Below are 17,176 nucleotides of genomic sequence, written 5' to 3'. Positions count from 1 at the left end.
CTTAGACGGGGATCTGGGGTGCTGAACGACCAAAAAAGTGACTGTGGAGGCCCGAAGTCCGCGCTACTTCTGGAATCACTGCCATGACGGTTTCTTCCGCCTAGTAGGTCGAGCGAAGGAGCTCTTACGCGAATCTTACTGTGACTCTGCCCGTTGCTGCGTATGCCAGAGAAGAGTCTATCTCGGAAGCGCCGAAGTGCTGGCGTAACCCTGCCGAAACAAGCTGTTCTGCGGCCTTGCTCCGTTTGACCGTCTCCTGTATGTGGTCCATCCAAGAAGTCGGCAGATCGAAAACGCCGCATTGTAGAGGATCCTAAGATTTGGGGTTCCTCGATTGCGTCTGGGATCGGCTCTGGGCCACATAACCCCTTGCGGCGGTGCGAGAACAGTCGGCAGCGACGGGATGGAGGCTCGGGACGAAGGGAGACGGATGACTCAAGAAGACAACCGCTGAGATCATGGCCACCAGGAGAACACTGCTCTGCCATTTCTGGAGTGGCCTCCCGCAAAGGACGGCAGAAATCCTCGTTCTCTCCATCTTTTCTCTTCTGTTGGACGGTGATTTGCAGGGAAGTGCGGGGCTCGACGACGCGCAGCGTGGCTGGTTGCTAGTCGTTGCATCGACTCCCGCGCCCCCCCCCCTTGGGGGGGGGGGGTGTTGTCCGCAGGGGGCACAGAGAACCGAAGAAAACTCTGCCGGCCGTGGCTTACAAACGTCGACAAAACTGCCCTATACTATGCGCAGATGGATTATTCCTGGCGTCCCGCGGTTGCAGCGTGCCTGTCTGGGACAGGCGGCGGGCCGAGGGAGCGGATAGCCGCGCGGCAGCGTATAGGGAGCCCAGCTCGAAGACACGGTTGCGGTCGTCCGGCCTCCTGATCTCTGCGTGTAGAAATCTAGTTCGTCTGCCCGCACCCGCGTCCCATCAGGAAACTGGTGCGTGTGCGTCCTCCCCAAGACACGCTCGAAGTTATGGCTCGCGCGCGGCTCCATCAACTGGCGAAACACGACGACCAGTCCGCGGGGCGAGCGGTTGCTAAGACCGGCGACGACGGAAGCGCGCAGGAACGCCACAGCGTGAGCCCTCCCCCCTTTGGCGCCCTATATGAAGACAGGCAGTCACTGCCTTCTATAGTGCTCAAAAGTTAGCTCAGAATGACTTCTTCGCTGCTGGCATACAATGCTGCAGCCAAGATTTCACCCCACACAGTGCTGTCCTCCGCTCCCTCGCGCAAATTACGCCGTTCAACAACGGGCTCACGCGACTGTCGTTGCAGCCCAGCGGAGACGCGGGATAGCCGTCGGTGTCACGAGTGTAGTACCCAACATGTGCCAACTTGTGGTTGGATAACATGGAAACACACCATATTACGGTGTCAGTGAATTTACTCGAAAACAGGAGCAAATCTTGCCATAGTCGGGGCCCGACGGCGGCGACTCAGCATCGTAGCTGCGCCCTGACATAAGAATATATCTGGGCGTCCCTTAACACCGTGCCATGTAGTCTATTTGGTTACAGCTTTCCCATGTTTGTTCAGCGGTGTAAGACAAAGTCTGCCATACGGCAGACTCCCGGGAATGTGTGGCCGCGGCATACGTAGCAATATTAGACAAAGCACTGCGTGAGTACCCGCAACAACACCCCCCCTCCCCCGCACGGACTGCAGCGAATGCCCACTTACGTTGGCTTGTTTCGAACGGGCGCGCAACTAGATTTATAGAAGTATATATGAGTAGAGCGTCGGTAGTTCTGTACATGGCGCACGCCGGAAACGTGGTTCGCGAAGTACGGAAGCTCGGACAGGGCTCAGAGTTTCGGTAGAATGAAGCAGGAGCGATGACCACGAACGTGACTGCCGGTTTGCGGAAGGAGCTCTCTCTCTCCTACTTCCCAGCACGAACAAGCAAATAATTTCACTCAAGAAGAAACCAGCAAAACGAAGACATGACATTTGGCGTCTTCTTATTTCTGTACTCTGCCTCCGTGTGGCATTTCACACCGGCCTTTCGTCTCGCTCGAGCGGATACCACATCCACACCTTCGGTTTCATCCCTCCTTTTTGCCTCGTCCCTGTGCCTCCTCGCTCTACATTACCTTTGCTTTGCCACCCCCCCTGGCACCAGTCTTCCCTCGGTTTCCTGTTCCATATTCCGCAACGAATCGCTGCTTTCTGCGCTGTGTATCTGACGGCGACAGCAAGCCGCTCGATGAAAACTGATTGCCGAAGCAAGGGTGACAGGGCCCGTTCCTTTGCTTCCGGGAATTCTTGAGGTGTAGTGCGTGCCGACAGACGACGGATTTACAGTTCCTAATTGACTGCTGAAGGTTGCCCAGGCTTGCTACCGGAGAGGCTATACCTGCTCCGTTTAACCCCGGATGCTTTCTTGCGTTTTTCCCATTCTACCCGCGTTGCCCGACGTGTTTGCGGCCTCATTTCGTCTTCCATTCTTCTGCTTGCAAAACTTCCCGCTTTCCGCGTATCTCTTGCTTCTTCTTTGCTGCTTTCGGGGAGACGTCTCGCCATTTTGTCATCATTCCTCGTTTAGGAGAAAAACTTCTTCCACCATCGGAGGCGCGCCTCAGGCCTCGATATCAGAGAAGGAGATGTCGCTGCCCCCCCCGGCCGGCGCCTGTACCGAAAACGAGACACAAAGAAACGCTTTAGAGGGAGAAGCAACGCGCTGAAGAGTGCGACAGATGCAGTCCACCCCATATGCATGAGAGCGACACAGAAAAGAGCCCACTCTAAAAAACATATGTGTGCGTAGACGTACCCATCTGCGCGCACACGCGGCATGTACGCGAGTGCCCCTGTGTCCAGGGATGCGGCAGCGAGGAAGGCCGGGATTCATTAATGTATTCGTGCCTCGAGGAATTTACAGTTCTTTAGTTGCGTACTTGCCTACGAGTTTTACGATGTTGAGCAAAGCTAAAGGTATGTATGCAACATATTTGCCGTTCGTCCGACGCCGCTGCTGACTGCGCAGCCGGCGGCCGACGAGTCGAGTCTTACCCTGTGCGGCTCGACAGAGTCTGCGACGTCAACGAACTCGTCCTGCAGGAACTGCGCACCCGCGTCGGGTTGAAGGTCAAAGCGCGGCTCCAGGGCGTGCGGCTCGCCCACCGCACCCGCCAGTTTCGGGGACGCCGGCGCATACGCATAGTGGCCCAACGCGGCGGCCGCGCCCCCTGCGCCGCGGGCGTCGCCCTCACAGCCGCCGTAAGGCGCGCCGTAGGTCACGGCGCCGACGCCTCCAAAGCCGTGGACGCCTGCGGAAGGTGCCGGCGGAGCCTCGTCGGCGAGCTGCTCGGCTGCGTGCGGCGACGGCGCGCGACCACCCAATTCGCTCTGGTGCTCCTTGCGTTCGGGGAAGTGGAATCCGGAGGCGGCGCTCCGGGCCTCTCCTTGGTCAGCCCCGTGGAGATCCAGCCTCTTGTCCATCCCGGCAAAGTGCGCTCGCGTCGGCTCTGTTCCTGCGTACGCGTCTGTCCGCGCGTCCCCCGACACCTCCGGGGCGCCGCTGGGCGCCAACACGAAATCCCCTTCGCCGCAGCCCGCAGACCACGCGCCCGCGCCTCCGCCCGCGCTCAAACCTTCCAAGCTCGACGCGCCCGTGTACGCACTCGGCTCTGTCACAGTGCTGCGCACGTCGGGGGAGTAGGCTGCACTCGACGAGCCCGCCGGCACCTCCCCCTGGGCGCCGTTGGCGCTCGCGCGGGCCCCTGCGCGGTTGATGCTGGGCGCGAGGCCGCCCACGGGGAGCGACTCGGCGGCGAGCGGGACGCCGACGCCGAACCCAGACGGCTCCAGATAGCTGTAGGCAGACGCTGAGCCCTGGCCGGTCGGCAGTTCCGACGCGCCCGCGACGTGCAGCGAAGGCGACGCAGCCGAGGTCAACGCGCCACCTGCGTCAAAACTATGCGGCACACGGTGGAGCTCGACCGGGACGCCCGTCGACGACGCTAACACGCAACCGCAGGCAGCAAGAACGCAGACAAATGCTATGGCTCCCCGCCGCGCAAGAGGACTCCGGCTGCGCGACACCGACACCCACGTTCTTAGCAGAGTGATTTGCAAAAAAAAAAAGAAAGACACGCATCATGGAGGCGCACCGCAGCGCCACAAACAAAGCCCAGGGATGCCACAAAAACCAAGGGCGACCGTAATGCCGTGAGCATCAGCGGAAAGAGGCAGCAACATACGCTGGCACAGCAGCAGCGCCGAAAGGTAGGGTTTAGGGTGTAGAGACGCCGCGGGACTCGCTTCACAGCCGATGCGGAAGCTCGACAGTGAAGGGCAGCTGGGCCCACAGAGAGAAAGACAACACCCGAGGCGAAAAAGGACAACGGAGGAGGGACATTCGAGGCACAAACGAGCCAAAACGCCAGAGAGCCATCGCTTACGGTCGAACGCAGGGACGTATGCTTCCGTTGGGGTCGTGCCGTTGACAGGGAGCTCTTTGCCTGGACGCCCGATTCAGAAAAGACAACACGCGATACACTCTCTACGCAGACATCCACTTCACTCCTGAGCTGGCATACACAGTCCCGCATGAAACAGGCCCGTCTACAGCTACCTTGTCGGCGCGCCTGCGAAAGTGACAGGGAGGACCTCATATGTGCAAAAATCATCGTTCTATAAATGAAGTTTTTTTTTTCGCCAGACTGACCACGTGCGTTTGCGGATCTCCTACTCCCCTCCACGGACGCTTGCATGCGCGCGCGCAGCCGCGCGGCCTGTCCCGTTACCTGGCGGAACCGTCTCGCCGTCGGCGGAGGGCGCCGCGTCGAGGAGATCGGATGGAGCCTCGACGTGCTCTGAGGCCGCGCCATCGAGCAGGTCGTCCAGCGAGGCCGAAAACAAGTCGCTCCGAACCTGCACACGCGCAACGCAGCCGCAAGCAGGCCTCACACGACGAGAGATCAGGCTCACGCACTCGGTGACGCGGAAGAAAACCCCTCCGAACAAGCCCCCTGTTGGGCAGGGAAGGAGCGTTTCAGTGCGCGCAAGATTCGCGGCCTCTGCGCGGGCGTGGACAATCGGTGCGTTTTCTCCGCCTCCTCTGCCTTTCCTTTCCTCTTAGCAACTCGCGCCGGCTGCGCGTCTCTGTCTCTCACCTTCTGCAGGCCTTCTTGATTGATCTGCTGCACGATGTCGTAGTCGAGGAAGCGTCGCATGGAGGGGAAGGCCGCCGCAGGCGTGACCCGCGCGTACCGCTCGCGCAGCACCTTCTCTGCCTGAAAACAGAACACAGTCCGCGCGCGCCTCAAAAATAACTATGGGCGTCAAATGCAGATCATGCACCTCTTTAAAAATATATATATATATATATACATACACAGTACTTATGCAGAGTAGAGTCTCTCCGACAGCGCCAGCAAAGAGTTCTCTCCCATGGCGGCAGCATGAACCTGCCCGACAGCCTGAGGCAGACCTCCCTTTCTCGTCTTGCTGCTGCGCCCGTCTCCTCGCTCGCTCTTGAGCACGCGACGGTCCTCCGCGCCCTTCCGCCTTTCTGCGGAGGCCTACCTCCACTGCGTCCTCGAGGCCTTCGAACTTTTCAGGCTGCTGCGCGGGATCTGCAGGACTCCTCTTGCTTGCGTATCCGTCACCTCCCTGCAGCAACGCCACACGCGGATAGCAGGGGCGATATCTCTGAAGCGGCACACCGTGGAGAAATCGAGCGGCTCCAGACTGGGTGCACGCGTCGCCAGCAGCCTTCCTCGCTGTCTCACCTGTTCACAGTCCTTCTGCACGTCTTTCTTCTCGCGCCTGCTCTGCTTCTTCATAAGCGACTCTCGCCACTTTTGCACGCAGTCGCTAGCGCGGCTCGGCGCGTAGCTGCGCGCGAAGAAGGCCGCCTCGGGGAAGCGCTCAGACGCGCATAGGACCTGAAAAAAGAAAAAACCCGAAGAAAAGATCTTGCCGCGATGTACAGCAGCAGGGAATCCCGGTAGCAGAGAACAGATCCAACCGCGACACATCCCGGGGAGAAGAAAGTCTTTCGCACTTGCGCCCGCGAACGTGCGGAAACCAGAAGATCGAAAAGAGTGAGTCAAGATGCTGTCGACTCGACATCGGCGCCTCGCATCAGCTGCTCTGTTTGTCCGCCACTCAAGGAAAGCAAACCGATACGAGGAGACAAACTTGACACGCGGCATACACACTATCCGTCTCTCTCTACATCTCTATCAGAGTGAAGATCTCGTTTCACGCGTAAGCACAGACGTAGACAGGAGACAGACACATCGCTGCAGAAGTCTCAGCCTTCAAGAATGCCAGGGCACTTACATCTACGCAGGCGTCCAGTCTCTGCGTGAGCGCGTAGGCTAGAAAAGCCACGGTGAAGTTCTTCGCCGCGACGGCGGCGGAGGCGACGTCGAGGAGTCTGCCGGCGTCGCCGCTCGCCGAGTAGAGCAGCAGGAGCGAGTGGTAGTCGTGGCATTCCTGAAAAAAGGACGACACGCGCAGGAAATAGAGCTAGCAGCTAACACGAGCCGCGGCAAGCCCCTAGAAAATCAGCGGAAGCCGCACAATCCTCGGCCTCCTCGGCCGCGACGCAGCGAGCGACGTGAAAACGTGGAGAGATGCCGCCGCAATCGCTCTCGCGTATCCCCTTTTTCCCCGCTTATAAAATCCCCCCGACCCAACTTACATGGAAGCAAGTCGCCGCGAGTTGCAGATTTCCCGTCTCGAGGGCGACGTCGCCGAGGCGCTTCCAGCGAGCTACGAGGACCCCCTGCTCGACTACTGTCTTGCTGCTGGCGCGGACGAGATCCGCACACTGGAAGCAACAACAAAAAAGTGTGAAGCTCTTCCTCGTGAGAGGCACGAGTTTTCACCTCAAAAGCAGATGACACACGCACGCGATAACTCTGTCTCTACACTGCGCGCAACCCGTCTTTCTTCAGACTCTATGCGCAACAAAGCTTTAAGGTTTACAAACGGTAAAAGAATTAGTTATGTCGCTCGGTGCATCTACGTTGAGACTAATAGATTTGCAACACATACAACTTGATGGGCGTCCACGCACGCGAGTCCTTCGGTGCGAAACGCCTACATATGCGTTTTGCATTTCGCCGGAAGGCCTCCTTCACTCTCTGTCTCTCTAGCCCCTGTCCGCCTGTCGAGCACTCGCTCCTGAGCCCGTCGCGGAACTAGGAAGCGAGCGGCGTGCAAAAGAGTGGTAGAAAAGGGCGCTGAAACGGACGAGAAGAGTGTTAAAAACGTGGAGAAAGAACAAAACGCTTACCATCGCCAGGTTTCCTAGCGAAAGGGCGACGTCAAAGCGGAGTTGCTCGTCGCGGGCGAGCTTGAGGGCATCCTCCTTCAACCTGAATGCCCACGTCGCAGAAAAAACCGGAATATGAAGACCGGGACAGAGCCATATTTTCCTCTCCACGTCTTTTGGTGCTTCGCAGTGCAGGCTGTGAACGCAAAGTCGAGACAAACATGGTCTGTCTCGCCTCTGCCGCCTCCACTCAAAAGAACGCAACGCAGATATCCCTCCCAAAGCACACACAGACTGCCTCCTTCTCCGCCTTCTCCGCCATGCCTCTTGCGCATCTCCACGTGCACCAAGCCTAGAAAAAGTACAGGATTTAAAGTTTAGGCTTCGAGAGGCGGCGAGCGCGTTCCTTCGTTTCCTTCGTGCGGACTGCGTACCCTCTCGAGAAGAGGAAGCGCGCCGCGCGGTCGTGGAGCTCGACGGGGATGCGCGGAAGGAACTCCTGGGCGGCCTGGATGTCGTTACGAGCAATGGCGACCTGAAGGAGAAAGCCGCGCAAAAACGCTGCCCGCGTAAAAAAACACTCCACTGCGCTTCAGGAAAGCATCGCAGCCGGCAGGGGCAGCCCGCGCACGCCGCGCCTACCCGCCCGAACCATGCACCCGGCCCTTTGCGCCTCAGGCGACCCCCCACCTCCGCCTCTCTCGCTTCGCCGCCCTGCTGCTGCTGCTGCTTCGCGAGGCAGTCCTTCGGACCTTGTACTCGATGAAGGAAACGTGCAAGCCGCACGCGCTGAGGCCGAGGTCGCGGTCGATGAAGTAGAGACGATTCTGCTCGGGTACGTAGCCCAGCAGAAACGCGGAACGCCCGCCCGCGTTGTGGTGCAGAGTCTCCACTTGGCTGCCACACCAGCACTTCACGCGGCCCTGCGGCGTCGTGTACACCAGGCACTCGCTGACCCAGAGGCCACTCAAGGCAGTCTCTGAGATCTGAAGAGAAAAAAAACACACAAACACGCGGCGGCGTCTCCTCGCCCAGCAGCAAGTGCTCCTGCGTGCAGGCTCGCAGCTGCGGCCCTGCAGGCACGTCTCAGCCTGTCTGTCCCTCTGAAGCTCAAGAAGAGAGTCTTCCGCGCTTTATCTAGAGACTGCGTCGCAGCCAATCATGTCGCTCTAAACCCTAAGCGAGCATTTTCTTTCCACACTGCCTCGGCGCAGGTGCGTGGACTCGCGCACGCCAGACTCGACGCTGCTGCTTCTCTCTCTCATCTCCCGGGGCTTCTCTCTTCGCTCCAGGCTGTCTTGCACTCGGTGCGACGGGGGGCAGCGACGCCAGCCTCCGAGCCGAGATGCCGCCGCCCTGCGGCCTTTCGTGTTGTGTCCTTTTCCGCACCTGATCGACGAGCTCGAAGGCGATTTCGATGCCGCCCTCCTCCTCGCGGGCCTGGGCGGCGTTCGCGGCCATAACCGCGAACTTGTCGTGCCGCAGAACGTAAATCTTGTCGGGGGTGAAGAGCGCGACGAAAAAGCCGCTCGGACTCCAGTGAACCTGTTGCACGCCCAGCACGTCGATGCGGCGAATCAGCCTGAAAAAAGACAGAAAACGAGAAACCTCAGAATGACACGTCGGCGCCGCTCTCAGCGTTGTCCGCGTCGCCACCACACACGCACCCCACGCATCGCCCGCGCACACCTTCCAGCGAGAATGAACGAAAATCATTGACATTGCTTTGCAGTTTAAATCTGTTAGCCACTAAAAATTGATCTGGTCGAAGCCACTTCTTTCAACGCGGGGGTTCCAGTGAAGACTGAAAATAGCTCCCCAACCGCTGCACGCTCGCGCGGGAGGCTGCAAGTGCCTCGTGCCTTTCTGTCTCGCCCTCTCCCTACCTTCCCGCCTCCCAGTCGTAGAAACAGACGAAGGAGTCGTCGCCGGCCTTCAGCGCGAGCAGAGCGCCGCCCCACAGAGTTTCAACTGCGAAGGGCGGCGCGAAGTTGAACGTCTCTGCGAAGTTAGTGTAGATGCGGATGCGGTTGCTCTCCTCGCGGATCGCGTAGTGACCCTCCGCCGACCAGACAAAGTCCACGCACTTGCCAAAGGTCTTATTTCTCAGCGCCTGAACGCTCACGAAGCCAAGCAACCCAGACGCGAAAGCTGTGTGGAAGACCCCCCCAGACACTCGCAGTTTGCGCGGTGGCAACGACCCAGTGATCCACGCCGAGGCGCCCGTAACCCGCACGCCGCCCGCCTGGCAACGCGCAGGCAGGCCTCTCGAAACCAAACCGCCGCAGCTGAGATTCTCCTTCGGCAGCGCGGCGATCTCAACATGGCGACAGCCGCCATTGTGCACACGGAGAGAGGCTGAAGCGCGAAGCACTTGGGCGAATCAAAGATGAGGAGGAGGGGGGGGGGGGGGGGGGGGAAGGTTTTACTAAAAAAATTTATATCGATCGAGGACAACTTTTTTTCTCTCAGTTTTTATATTGAACAGAACTATTATAGTAAATGTATAAACGGATTCGCTCCATAAACTGGGTGGTAAGCTAATTTTGCTAATGTTTTTAAGTGGGATCGATCGCGCGCGCAGCTCTCGAGACCCCGCTGTAGGAACCGCGCGGAAGGCGCAGGTGCCCTTCATTCACGCGTCTTCGGCGAGTGGAAAAAAAAAGCAGCGAGGCCACGCTCCTCTGGTTTCCGCATCGAGTAACGAGGCTTTTTCGGACAAAGGCCGCTCACCTGCGCAGTGTAGATCACGTACTCGCCGTCTCCGCAGACGGCGATGAAGCGCCCGTTGGGATGGTGACTAATGTTCTGCGGGAAAATCTCTGCAGCAGAGCCACAGCGGCAGCCCACAAAGACAGGCATGAACGCCGGCCGCACTCTGACTTCACGAAAAATAGAAAGACACACACCCACCTAGCAGCGAAGGCCTCGCTGAGCGGCTGCGGCGAATGAAAGACTCACCGCACTGGCCCAGCTCCTTGTACGCCACGGGAAGACGCTCTCCATCCTGGTACTGCTGGTCCTCCAGCAGGCGGAGATTCACTTGGAGCACCTCGAAGCCGCGCGCCACGACCGCCTTGCCGCTGTGCAGCGAAGCCACCGGCTGTTCCTTCCCCATCTGAATAAGGGCAAGAAAGCGGAAAAAATCCCAACTCTACGTGAATATACGCACAAGATCCTGAAAAAAAAGGCAGCCGCACTGCATTCACGCGGGCAAGCATGCATGTCCTTCGACGAGAATGGCCACTCGCGCGACGCGCTTGAGCTCGAAACGAAATAAACTTCTATTCGTACCTACATCGAGAAGTCGCATGGATATCGGCGCATGCAACGGCTGCGTGGGCCTGCTGACTTGAAATCTTGCGTCCCTAAACTAACTCGACCGAATCGCGGAACCCACACCACCCCCCTGCATGCACCACTGCATCTCTTGAACACCCAAATTAAGACAGATAGCTCCACGACGCTGCAGGTCGCGACGAAGACCTGCGAGGGCGCGAGACGAGATTCTCGGCGCACCTTGAGGACGAGTGTGCCTGAGTCGCTCCCGATAGCGAGAACGAGTCCTCCGAGGCCGCCGGAGCCCCCGACGCCAGCCGCAGCGCCGGGAGAAGGCCCGCCAGCCGCAGGCCCGCCGCCAGCGCCCGCAGAGGCTGAGGTCCCAGAAGAGTCGAGGAGCGAGAGTGACCAAATTCTCTCGACGTTCAAGTCGAGCGAAAGCTCCTTCTTGTAGGTGAGTGCATGCCACACAAAGAGCTGCGCGTCTTCGCCTGAGAAAACTAGACGCACGACAGCAAGACAATCAGCAACGGCCCGCGGGGGAGACAAACGCACCGATGCAACGTGGATGCATCTGCCTTCGCACTGCATTGCGCGAACACACCCACACATAGTGAAGCAGGAGACAGAGACAGGAGCCGAGGCATATCCCCATATGCAAGCAGACAGCCTCGCTACATGCAGACACCGTGGCGCGGCGCAGCAAGGCATGTGAGGATGGAAACCCGCTGGTATGCTCGCAAGGACGTGCAACGGTCTGCACAGGTGAGCAAAAGATGAAGTCAAAAAGAAAAACGGAAACGAGGACCGAAAGCTACCTGCGGAGAAGAGAAGCGGCAGAACGTGCCCTGCGAGCGCCGTGAAGGTAACTGCGCACACGTTGCGAGAGTGCCCCGTCAACACCTGCGCCACAACACGCAAAACCCAAAACAGCGGCAAGACACGAGTCCGCCCGGTTCTCTCCGAATATAAGCCGAAGCGCGAAAAAGTTGAGAAAGCACGCCGTCAGCCTCGCGCAAAGGGAAGTCATCTGGTAGTCAGCTGCGCAAGAGAAAAGCGGCGGAACGCCCGGCCCGCGAGCGAGGCGGGACAATTTCACGCTGAGAAAATTTGCAGACTTGGCCAACAGCATGACTTTTTCTGCGAAGCGCCTGCCGACTTACTTGAATACACTGTTTGGTCTGGTAGTCCCAGACGCGGACGGTGCAATCGTCACTTCCGGAGACGATGTAGGGGCGTTCTCCGCTGCAGAATAACAGAGACGACGCTCGAGCTTTCCCATCGACTTCCTTCTGTTTCCCGTCTCGAGAGCCTGCAGTTGGCCTCGTGCCTCCTGCGCTGTCAACCGCGCTGGCGTCTCACTCCACTCCCCTGGCGTCCTCGCCAGCTCGCTGGGGCGCGTCTGGTTCGCGCTCTCTGCTCCCCCCTGCCCCCACGAAGCCAGGCTTCGGCTGTTCCCCAGCACAGCCCTGTGTTGATGCGTTCTTTCCTTTTTGCGCGCACGCCTCTGAGCCGCCGTTCCTGCCAAAAGTTCCGCGCGTCCTGCGGAAGCTCCTGCGCGCCGTTTTCTCAGGCGGCTAACGACTCGACGCCCTCGCAGCTCGCTGCGCTCGTCGAACCCGCCCAAGGGGGCCCTGCCGAAACTCTGCGGCCGGAGATCGCGTTTCGTGCTTCGTCGGCGCAAGAGCCCGGAGCTCCTCAGCCTCTCAAAGGTGCCCGCCTACCTCTTGGAGTACTCGATGCAGTTGACACCGCGCTCGTGCCCCGTGAGCGTGAAGTGCGGCGCGCTGACGACTGCCACAGAGCCGGTGGACGCGGGCGAGGCGCTCCGCGCCTGCAGGCCCCAGACCTTGATGGTGCGGTCAAGTGAGCAGGAAGCGAAGAGATTCGGGTCGCGCGGGTGCCACTGCGTCTGCATCACGTAGTGACTATGCTGCTCGTACGACGCCATGCGCTGCCAGTTCTTCTCATAGTTCCACAGCTTGATCTGACAGCGAAAAAAAAGACACGAAACGCGCCGAGAAAGAACGAAAACAAAAGAATCAGCGGGGCTGTGCAGCCAAGGCGCAAACATGCGACTTCTACAGTAGGCACGACAGCAGAGCCTCCAGAGGCGGACAGAACAGACTCGGAGGGCTTTGCAGGAGGGAGCTACTACACACACACACACTAACAATGAAACATCCGAGAGAGCTCGGATCCGCCGGCGCGGGAAACGTGCTGCGTTTGAACCGGCAGGGCGACGCAGAGCGGCAAGCGGGAAGGGCTGCAGAGTTCTTTAGTTACTTACTTGCCTACAAATCCTATGATGATACGCAAATCTAAAGGTAGGTCATGCAAAACTTTACAAGAGCCCTTCGCCGTTTTATAGCTGCACTTTATAAAAACCAGATTAATCCACATCACATTCTATCTTTCGTCTCGCAAGGACGTACAGTCATATCATCGGAGGAGGAGAGAACGAGCGGCTTGGAGCTGTGGACAGAGACGTGGCGAATGTAATCTCCGTGGGCATTCGAAATCTCCTTGACTTTCTCCAGCGTGTGGATGTTGAACACGCGCAACGCGCAGTCGTCGCCTCCACAGATCATCCATTGGCGCTTGACGATGAACTTGGCAGTCCTGAAAATCGAAACGCAGACTCAAAACCTGTCTCAGAGAGAAAAAGACAAATCGGACACAGAGGAGCAAGCTGTTTCGGGGTTGCCCCGTTCAGCCTCTCCGGTGCATGCACAGGCGCAAAGACCTGCCCACATCAACACATCTCGTGAAAGCACACATGCCTTTCTCTCTCCTGCCCCCCCCCCCATCCCCCCCGTGTCTGCATGCGGGTGCCCAGCGCCGACCGCACTCGTGAACCCTAAACGCGAGAGCGACGGGGTAGACACTCGACGCTTTAGTGACTCCACACGAGATTGTGAATTCACACGTAGTTGAACTCTGAGGGATACACACACATCTCTCAGCACTCCCTCATGCATTCTCCCTGAATGCAGCGGAGGCAGAGGCGACGGAACCCGCGCGTGAACCGACAGCAAGAGTCTACAACAGGAAAAGCTTGGGCAGGGCGATGAAAAAACTTGTGACCCTGTTCCCTCGTTTCGTCCGCTCGGCAAAGAGGCGCGCACCTGAGTGGCAGCGGCGACGCATCGATTTCCTTCACCAGCGCGTGCGTTGTGTAGTCATGAATTTGCAGCCTTCCATCGTAGAGCGCCGAGAGGAGGAAGGGCTCCGTCGGGTGGAAGTCGACGGCCTTCACGCGCTCAGAGCGCGAGAAAAAGTGCTTCTTCAGCGACACTCGCAGCGGCATCTTGCCGACTGAATCCAAAGAGCGAGGCCTTAAAGAATGGAAGCGGAGCGAGGAGTTCAGAAAACGAAAAAATGCGGCGCGAGGGGGACGAGAGCCCGACACGCAAGCTCCTCTACTGCCGACCCTTTGAGACAAACGAAGCCACGAAGCCCGAAGCAAAACAAAAACCCGCGCAAACGAGACCAGAGGCGCAGCGCGCGGAGAATGCGATGCTCCAAAAACACCGAGAAGAAGAAAGACCAAGCGAGACAAGACGCGACTGGGGAAGAAACGCGGAAGAAAGAGACCTAAACAGGGGTGATGAAGCAGGCCGGAGCGAACTACGGGCGAGGCGAGTGAACAAACAAGAGAGACAAACTGAGATGCAAAACGATTCGAAGACGCGAGATAGTTCTGCAGATTAGAAGAAAAGATGAGGGAAACCAGAGCAGGCTCGACAATGGTGAGGAAAGCCAGACGGACGGCAAGAGAGCGCAGAGCGAGGAAATTGGAACAGTAGCAGACGTGAACTGGCACAGATGCTCCTGCTTCCCTCCCTCAATGCAGCCGCTGAGAACCAAGACGTCTTTTCCTCCGTCTTTTCTCTCAGCGCTAGGCCCGACGACAGTCAAAGAAAACCAAAAAAACAGAAAAGCGCCAGCGAGCGTGAGCGTGGGAGCAGAGGAGAAACCGGGAGAGACGAGAAACGCAGCGAGCTGCTTCTCCACGACGAGAGACTGGAAAGCCGTGTGACGCCAGGCGGAAGAGAGTGGAATAGAACCGGAGAAACTCAAAAACCGGAAGTAGAAACGATGAGAGCGAGAAAACTAGCGCCCTGGCAAAGGAATGCCTTCCTGCGTCAAGGATACAGACGCCGCGGAAAGAAAGAGAAAGCGCAGTCGTGGAAAGGCGTTTAGAGCCCCGCCTCTCCTTTGCGTTTCTCTCCCTTCTCAGGAAGAAAACAACGAGATTTTCAGCTGCCCTCCTGTGCTGTTCCGATTTTGTAGTGTGGGCGTCCGTAGACTCAAAGAAAGAAGAAAGCTCCCATGCGCCTTCCCTTTCCAACTTTCTTCCTCAGCTCCCGGCGGAGACTTCACTGAGCGTTCTCTACTGCTACACTTTTCTCTACCAGCGATGATGGCGAAGACTTTCGAAAGAGGAGCATTCCTTGGAGCTCGCAAAGACACGCGAACGAGCGCAGAGGGCAACGAAAAGCCACGACAGAGCGGAGAAGAAGGAAGAGGGAGAGATAAAAGGAAGCGCGAGATAGAACTCCTCGCCTGTACAGGTAAAAAAGATACGGCGCAGGACGCTAACGAGGCCGAAAACAGAAGAAAAGACAAGACTCAGAACAGAGTCGAATTTAGCAACTACACCACGGTTCTCGCGTCCGGATGTGAGCAGGAATACGAGATGGAAAATACAGGAAACCTCAAGCTTGGCAGAGCCTGTCGCTCTTCCTCCCTTGTGCGGCCGCGTTGTCACTCTTCTTTTCCTGAAGCGCGCACGAGCCTACGCTCTTTCTTTAGACCTACTACCTCTTCCCGCTTCTTCTCTCACCGCTCAAGCCTTCCGGCATGTCTCTCTTTCTGGCGCTTCTCTTTGAAATAGGCAGTGTAGTCAGGACGAAAAGGTAGAGACACATATTGCCTGCATGTGCCTCTGCCGCCTGCGCCTCGGGTTATATTCGGGTCGACAGAGCTCCAGGTTGCGAGCTCGGCCACTCGAGACGGCAGCATAGAGGCACAGAGACAAAAGGCAGGGTACATTCCGAGGAGCATAGATGCAAGTGTTCAGCATTGTATGTCATTATTGTGGCGAATTAAGGGCGGGAAAAATAAGCTCGATGCTGAGAGTAGGCATACGCGTATTCTAACAGGTGCCACAAGGCTGCACTCAGGGAGCGAGACCCAGGGACGGACTGTTCAAGCCCATTCCGGTATATCAAACATCTTCAAGCAAGTCGGAACTCATCCTCTTCAAGCGACCTCATCAGCGTCTTCGCCTATACCCGCAGACCGTTGAACTCCCCTGACTCTTGGGGTATCGTACGCGACTCCCGTCTCTGCGCTCGCGCTCACGGATTGAGTGAGAGGTATCTGTACGCGTGTCTCCTCGCCGTGGCGAACTACAGTAAACTAGCCAAATCGTCTTGCCCTGGCGTAGTCGCGGGGACCAATGGATGCTTGGCAGAGAGACGCGAGAACTGGATATGCTGTACAGATGAATATGGGATCAGGGGCAAATCCTCTTTGTGGGAGTCATTCTTCATAAGAGTCGATTAGCTACGCCATTCCCGCTGGCCGTTTGAGATGAGACTCTTGCAGCGCGGCATTTGCTTCGAGTTTGCCTCTCTCGCAGCTAGGGCGGGGCTTGAGGAGGAAAGTGCAGTTACCTTTGTCTTCTTTCGGGTTTTTAGCGCGATTGTTGCATGCGGTAGAGATCGCTTTTTTGTTTTCCTCCATTTACCGCCCGCCTCTCTGCATGGACTGCCACGCATCTGCCGGGCAGCGACGAACAGCTAGTTGAGGTTTTTATCTCCATAGCCCGTGAATGGTTTCCGTCCCTAGGGAAAGGAGACGAAAGAGAGCGAATACTGGGATAACAGTTTTTTCGGTGCCTAATGCATGTCCTTCGCCACCTTTTTCGTTTCGGGTTTCGCTGAGCTCCACGAGTCACCCTGTGTCTCCAGTCGTCTTCCCGCAGAGAGGATCGCCCGCCGCGATGCCTCCTGCCGTCGCCTCGCGGCGCATCTTGACGTCTTCTCCGAGGGAAATCGAGGTAAATAAAATGTAGTTCCCATGGGTCGGTCTCGCCTCTTTTGCCTTGCGAGCCCTCTAGGTCGCGGTCACCGCTTGGGGTACATGTGATGCCCGTGTAGCGGCGAGCGTTTCCTGAAGTCCGCCGTATTTTTCTGCCTTAGTCTTGTTTTTCTGCCTCAGTCTCCATTTTGCAGTTAGGTTGGTGTTTTTTTCAAGCCCTTGCGTCTCCGCAGCCTCTATTCTCTCCTCGTTTCTCCTCGGGCGCTAACCAGAGGCTCCAGGGTTGAGAGAGAGGCGGGTTTGCGTGGCTCCGCCAGTTTCTTTTCTAGACTGCGGCAAACCGTGGACGGCAGGAGAAAGCAGGGACGACTTCGCAGTCGTGCAACACGCCTGCAATTGAGATGAAGACGGTGCCGAACGGAGGCGGACTGGGGAGCCTTCATAAGTGGTCAGAGCGACACAAGCGCATCCAGTCTTTCGCTGTTAGCATCCATGTCGTTGTTCAGTCTTAGAGGGCTCTTCCCCGGTTACGTTGGTTTCAACTGTCGTTTTCTTCAGTCGCCCCCAGAGGCCCAGCGCTCAGTCCGCAGGAGGGCATCCACTGTGTCCTGT

The 17,176-nt window shown here is 57.9% G+C and overlaps 1 protein-coding gene across 1 annotated transcript; it reads right to left on the bottom strand.

Annotated features, from left to right (window-relative positions):
• Positions 1-2,581: 2,581 nt before the first annotated feature.
• BESB_054300 (putative COPI protein) lies at positions 2,582-13,823 on the bottom strand (the record flags this gene model as incomplete). The annotated part of the gene is made up of 22 exons (XM_029363865.1): positions 2,582-2,632; positions 3,016-3,965; positions 4,407-4,466; positions 4,752-4,878; positions 5,121-5,240; positions 5,533-5,619; positions 5,739-5,894; positions 6,295-6,450; positions 6,659-6,787; positions 7,256-7,330; positions 7,662-7,769; positions 7,987-8,220; positions 8,624-8,816; positions 9,121-9,347; positions 9,968-10,056; positions 10,196-10,352; positions 10,754-11,004; positions 11,332-11,416; positions 11,677-11,758; positions 12,238-12,500; positions 12,949-13,135; positions 13,642-13,823. The coding sequence occupies 22 exons, from the start codon at positions 13,821-13,823 to the stop codon at positions 2,582-2,584; spliced, it is 3,969 nt and encodes a 1,322-aa protein (XP_029219788.1).
• Positions 13,824-17,176: the final 3,353 nt, after the last annotated feature.

This window comes from Besnoitia besnoiti, chromosome IV (genome assembly GCF_002563875.1).
Source record: "Besnoitia besnoiti strain Bb-Ger1 chromosome IV, whole genome shotgun sequence".
NCBI classification, from domain to species: Eukaryota; Apicomplexa; class Conoidasida; order Eucoccidiorida; family Sarcocystidae; genus Besnoitia; species Besnoitia besnoiti.
This window is presented reverse-complemented; position numbering and strand designations above follow the sequence as displayed.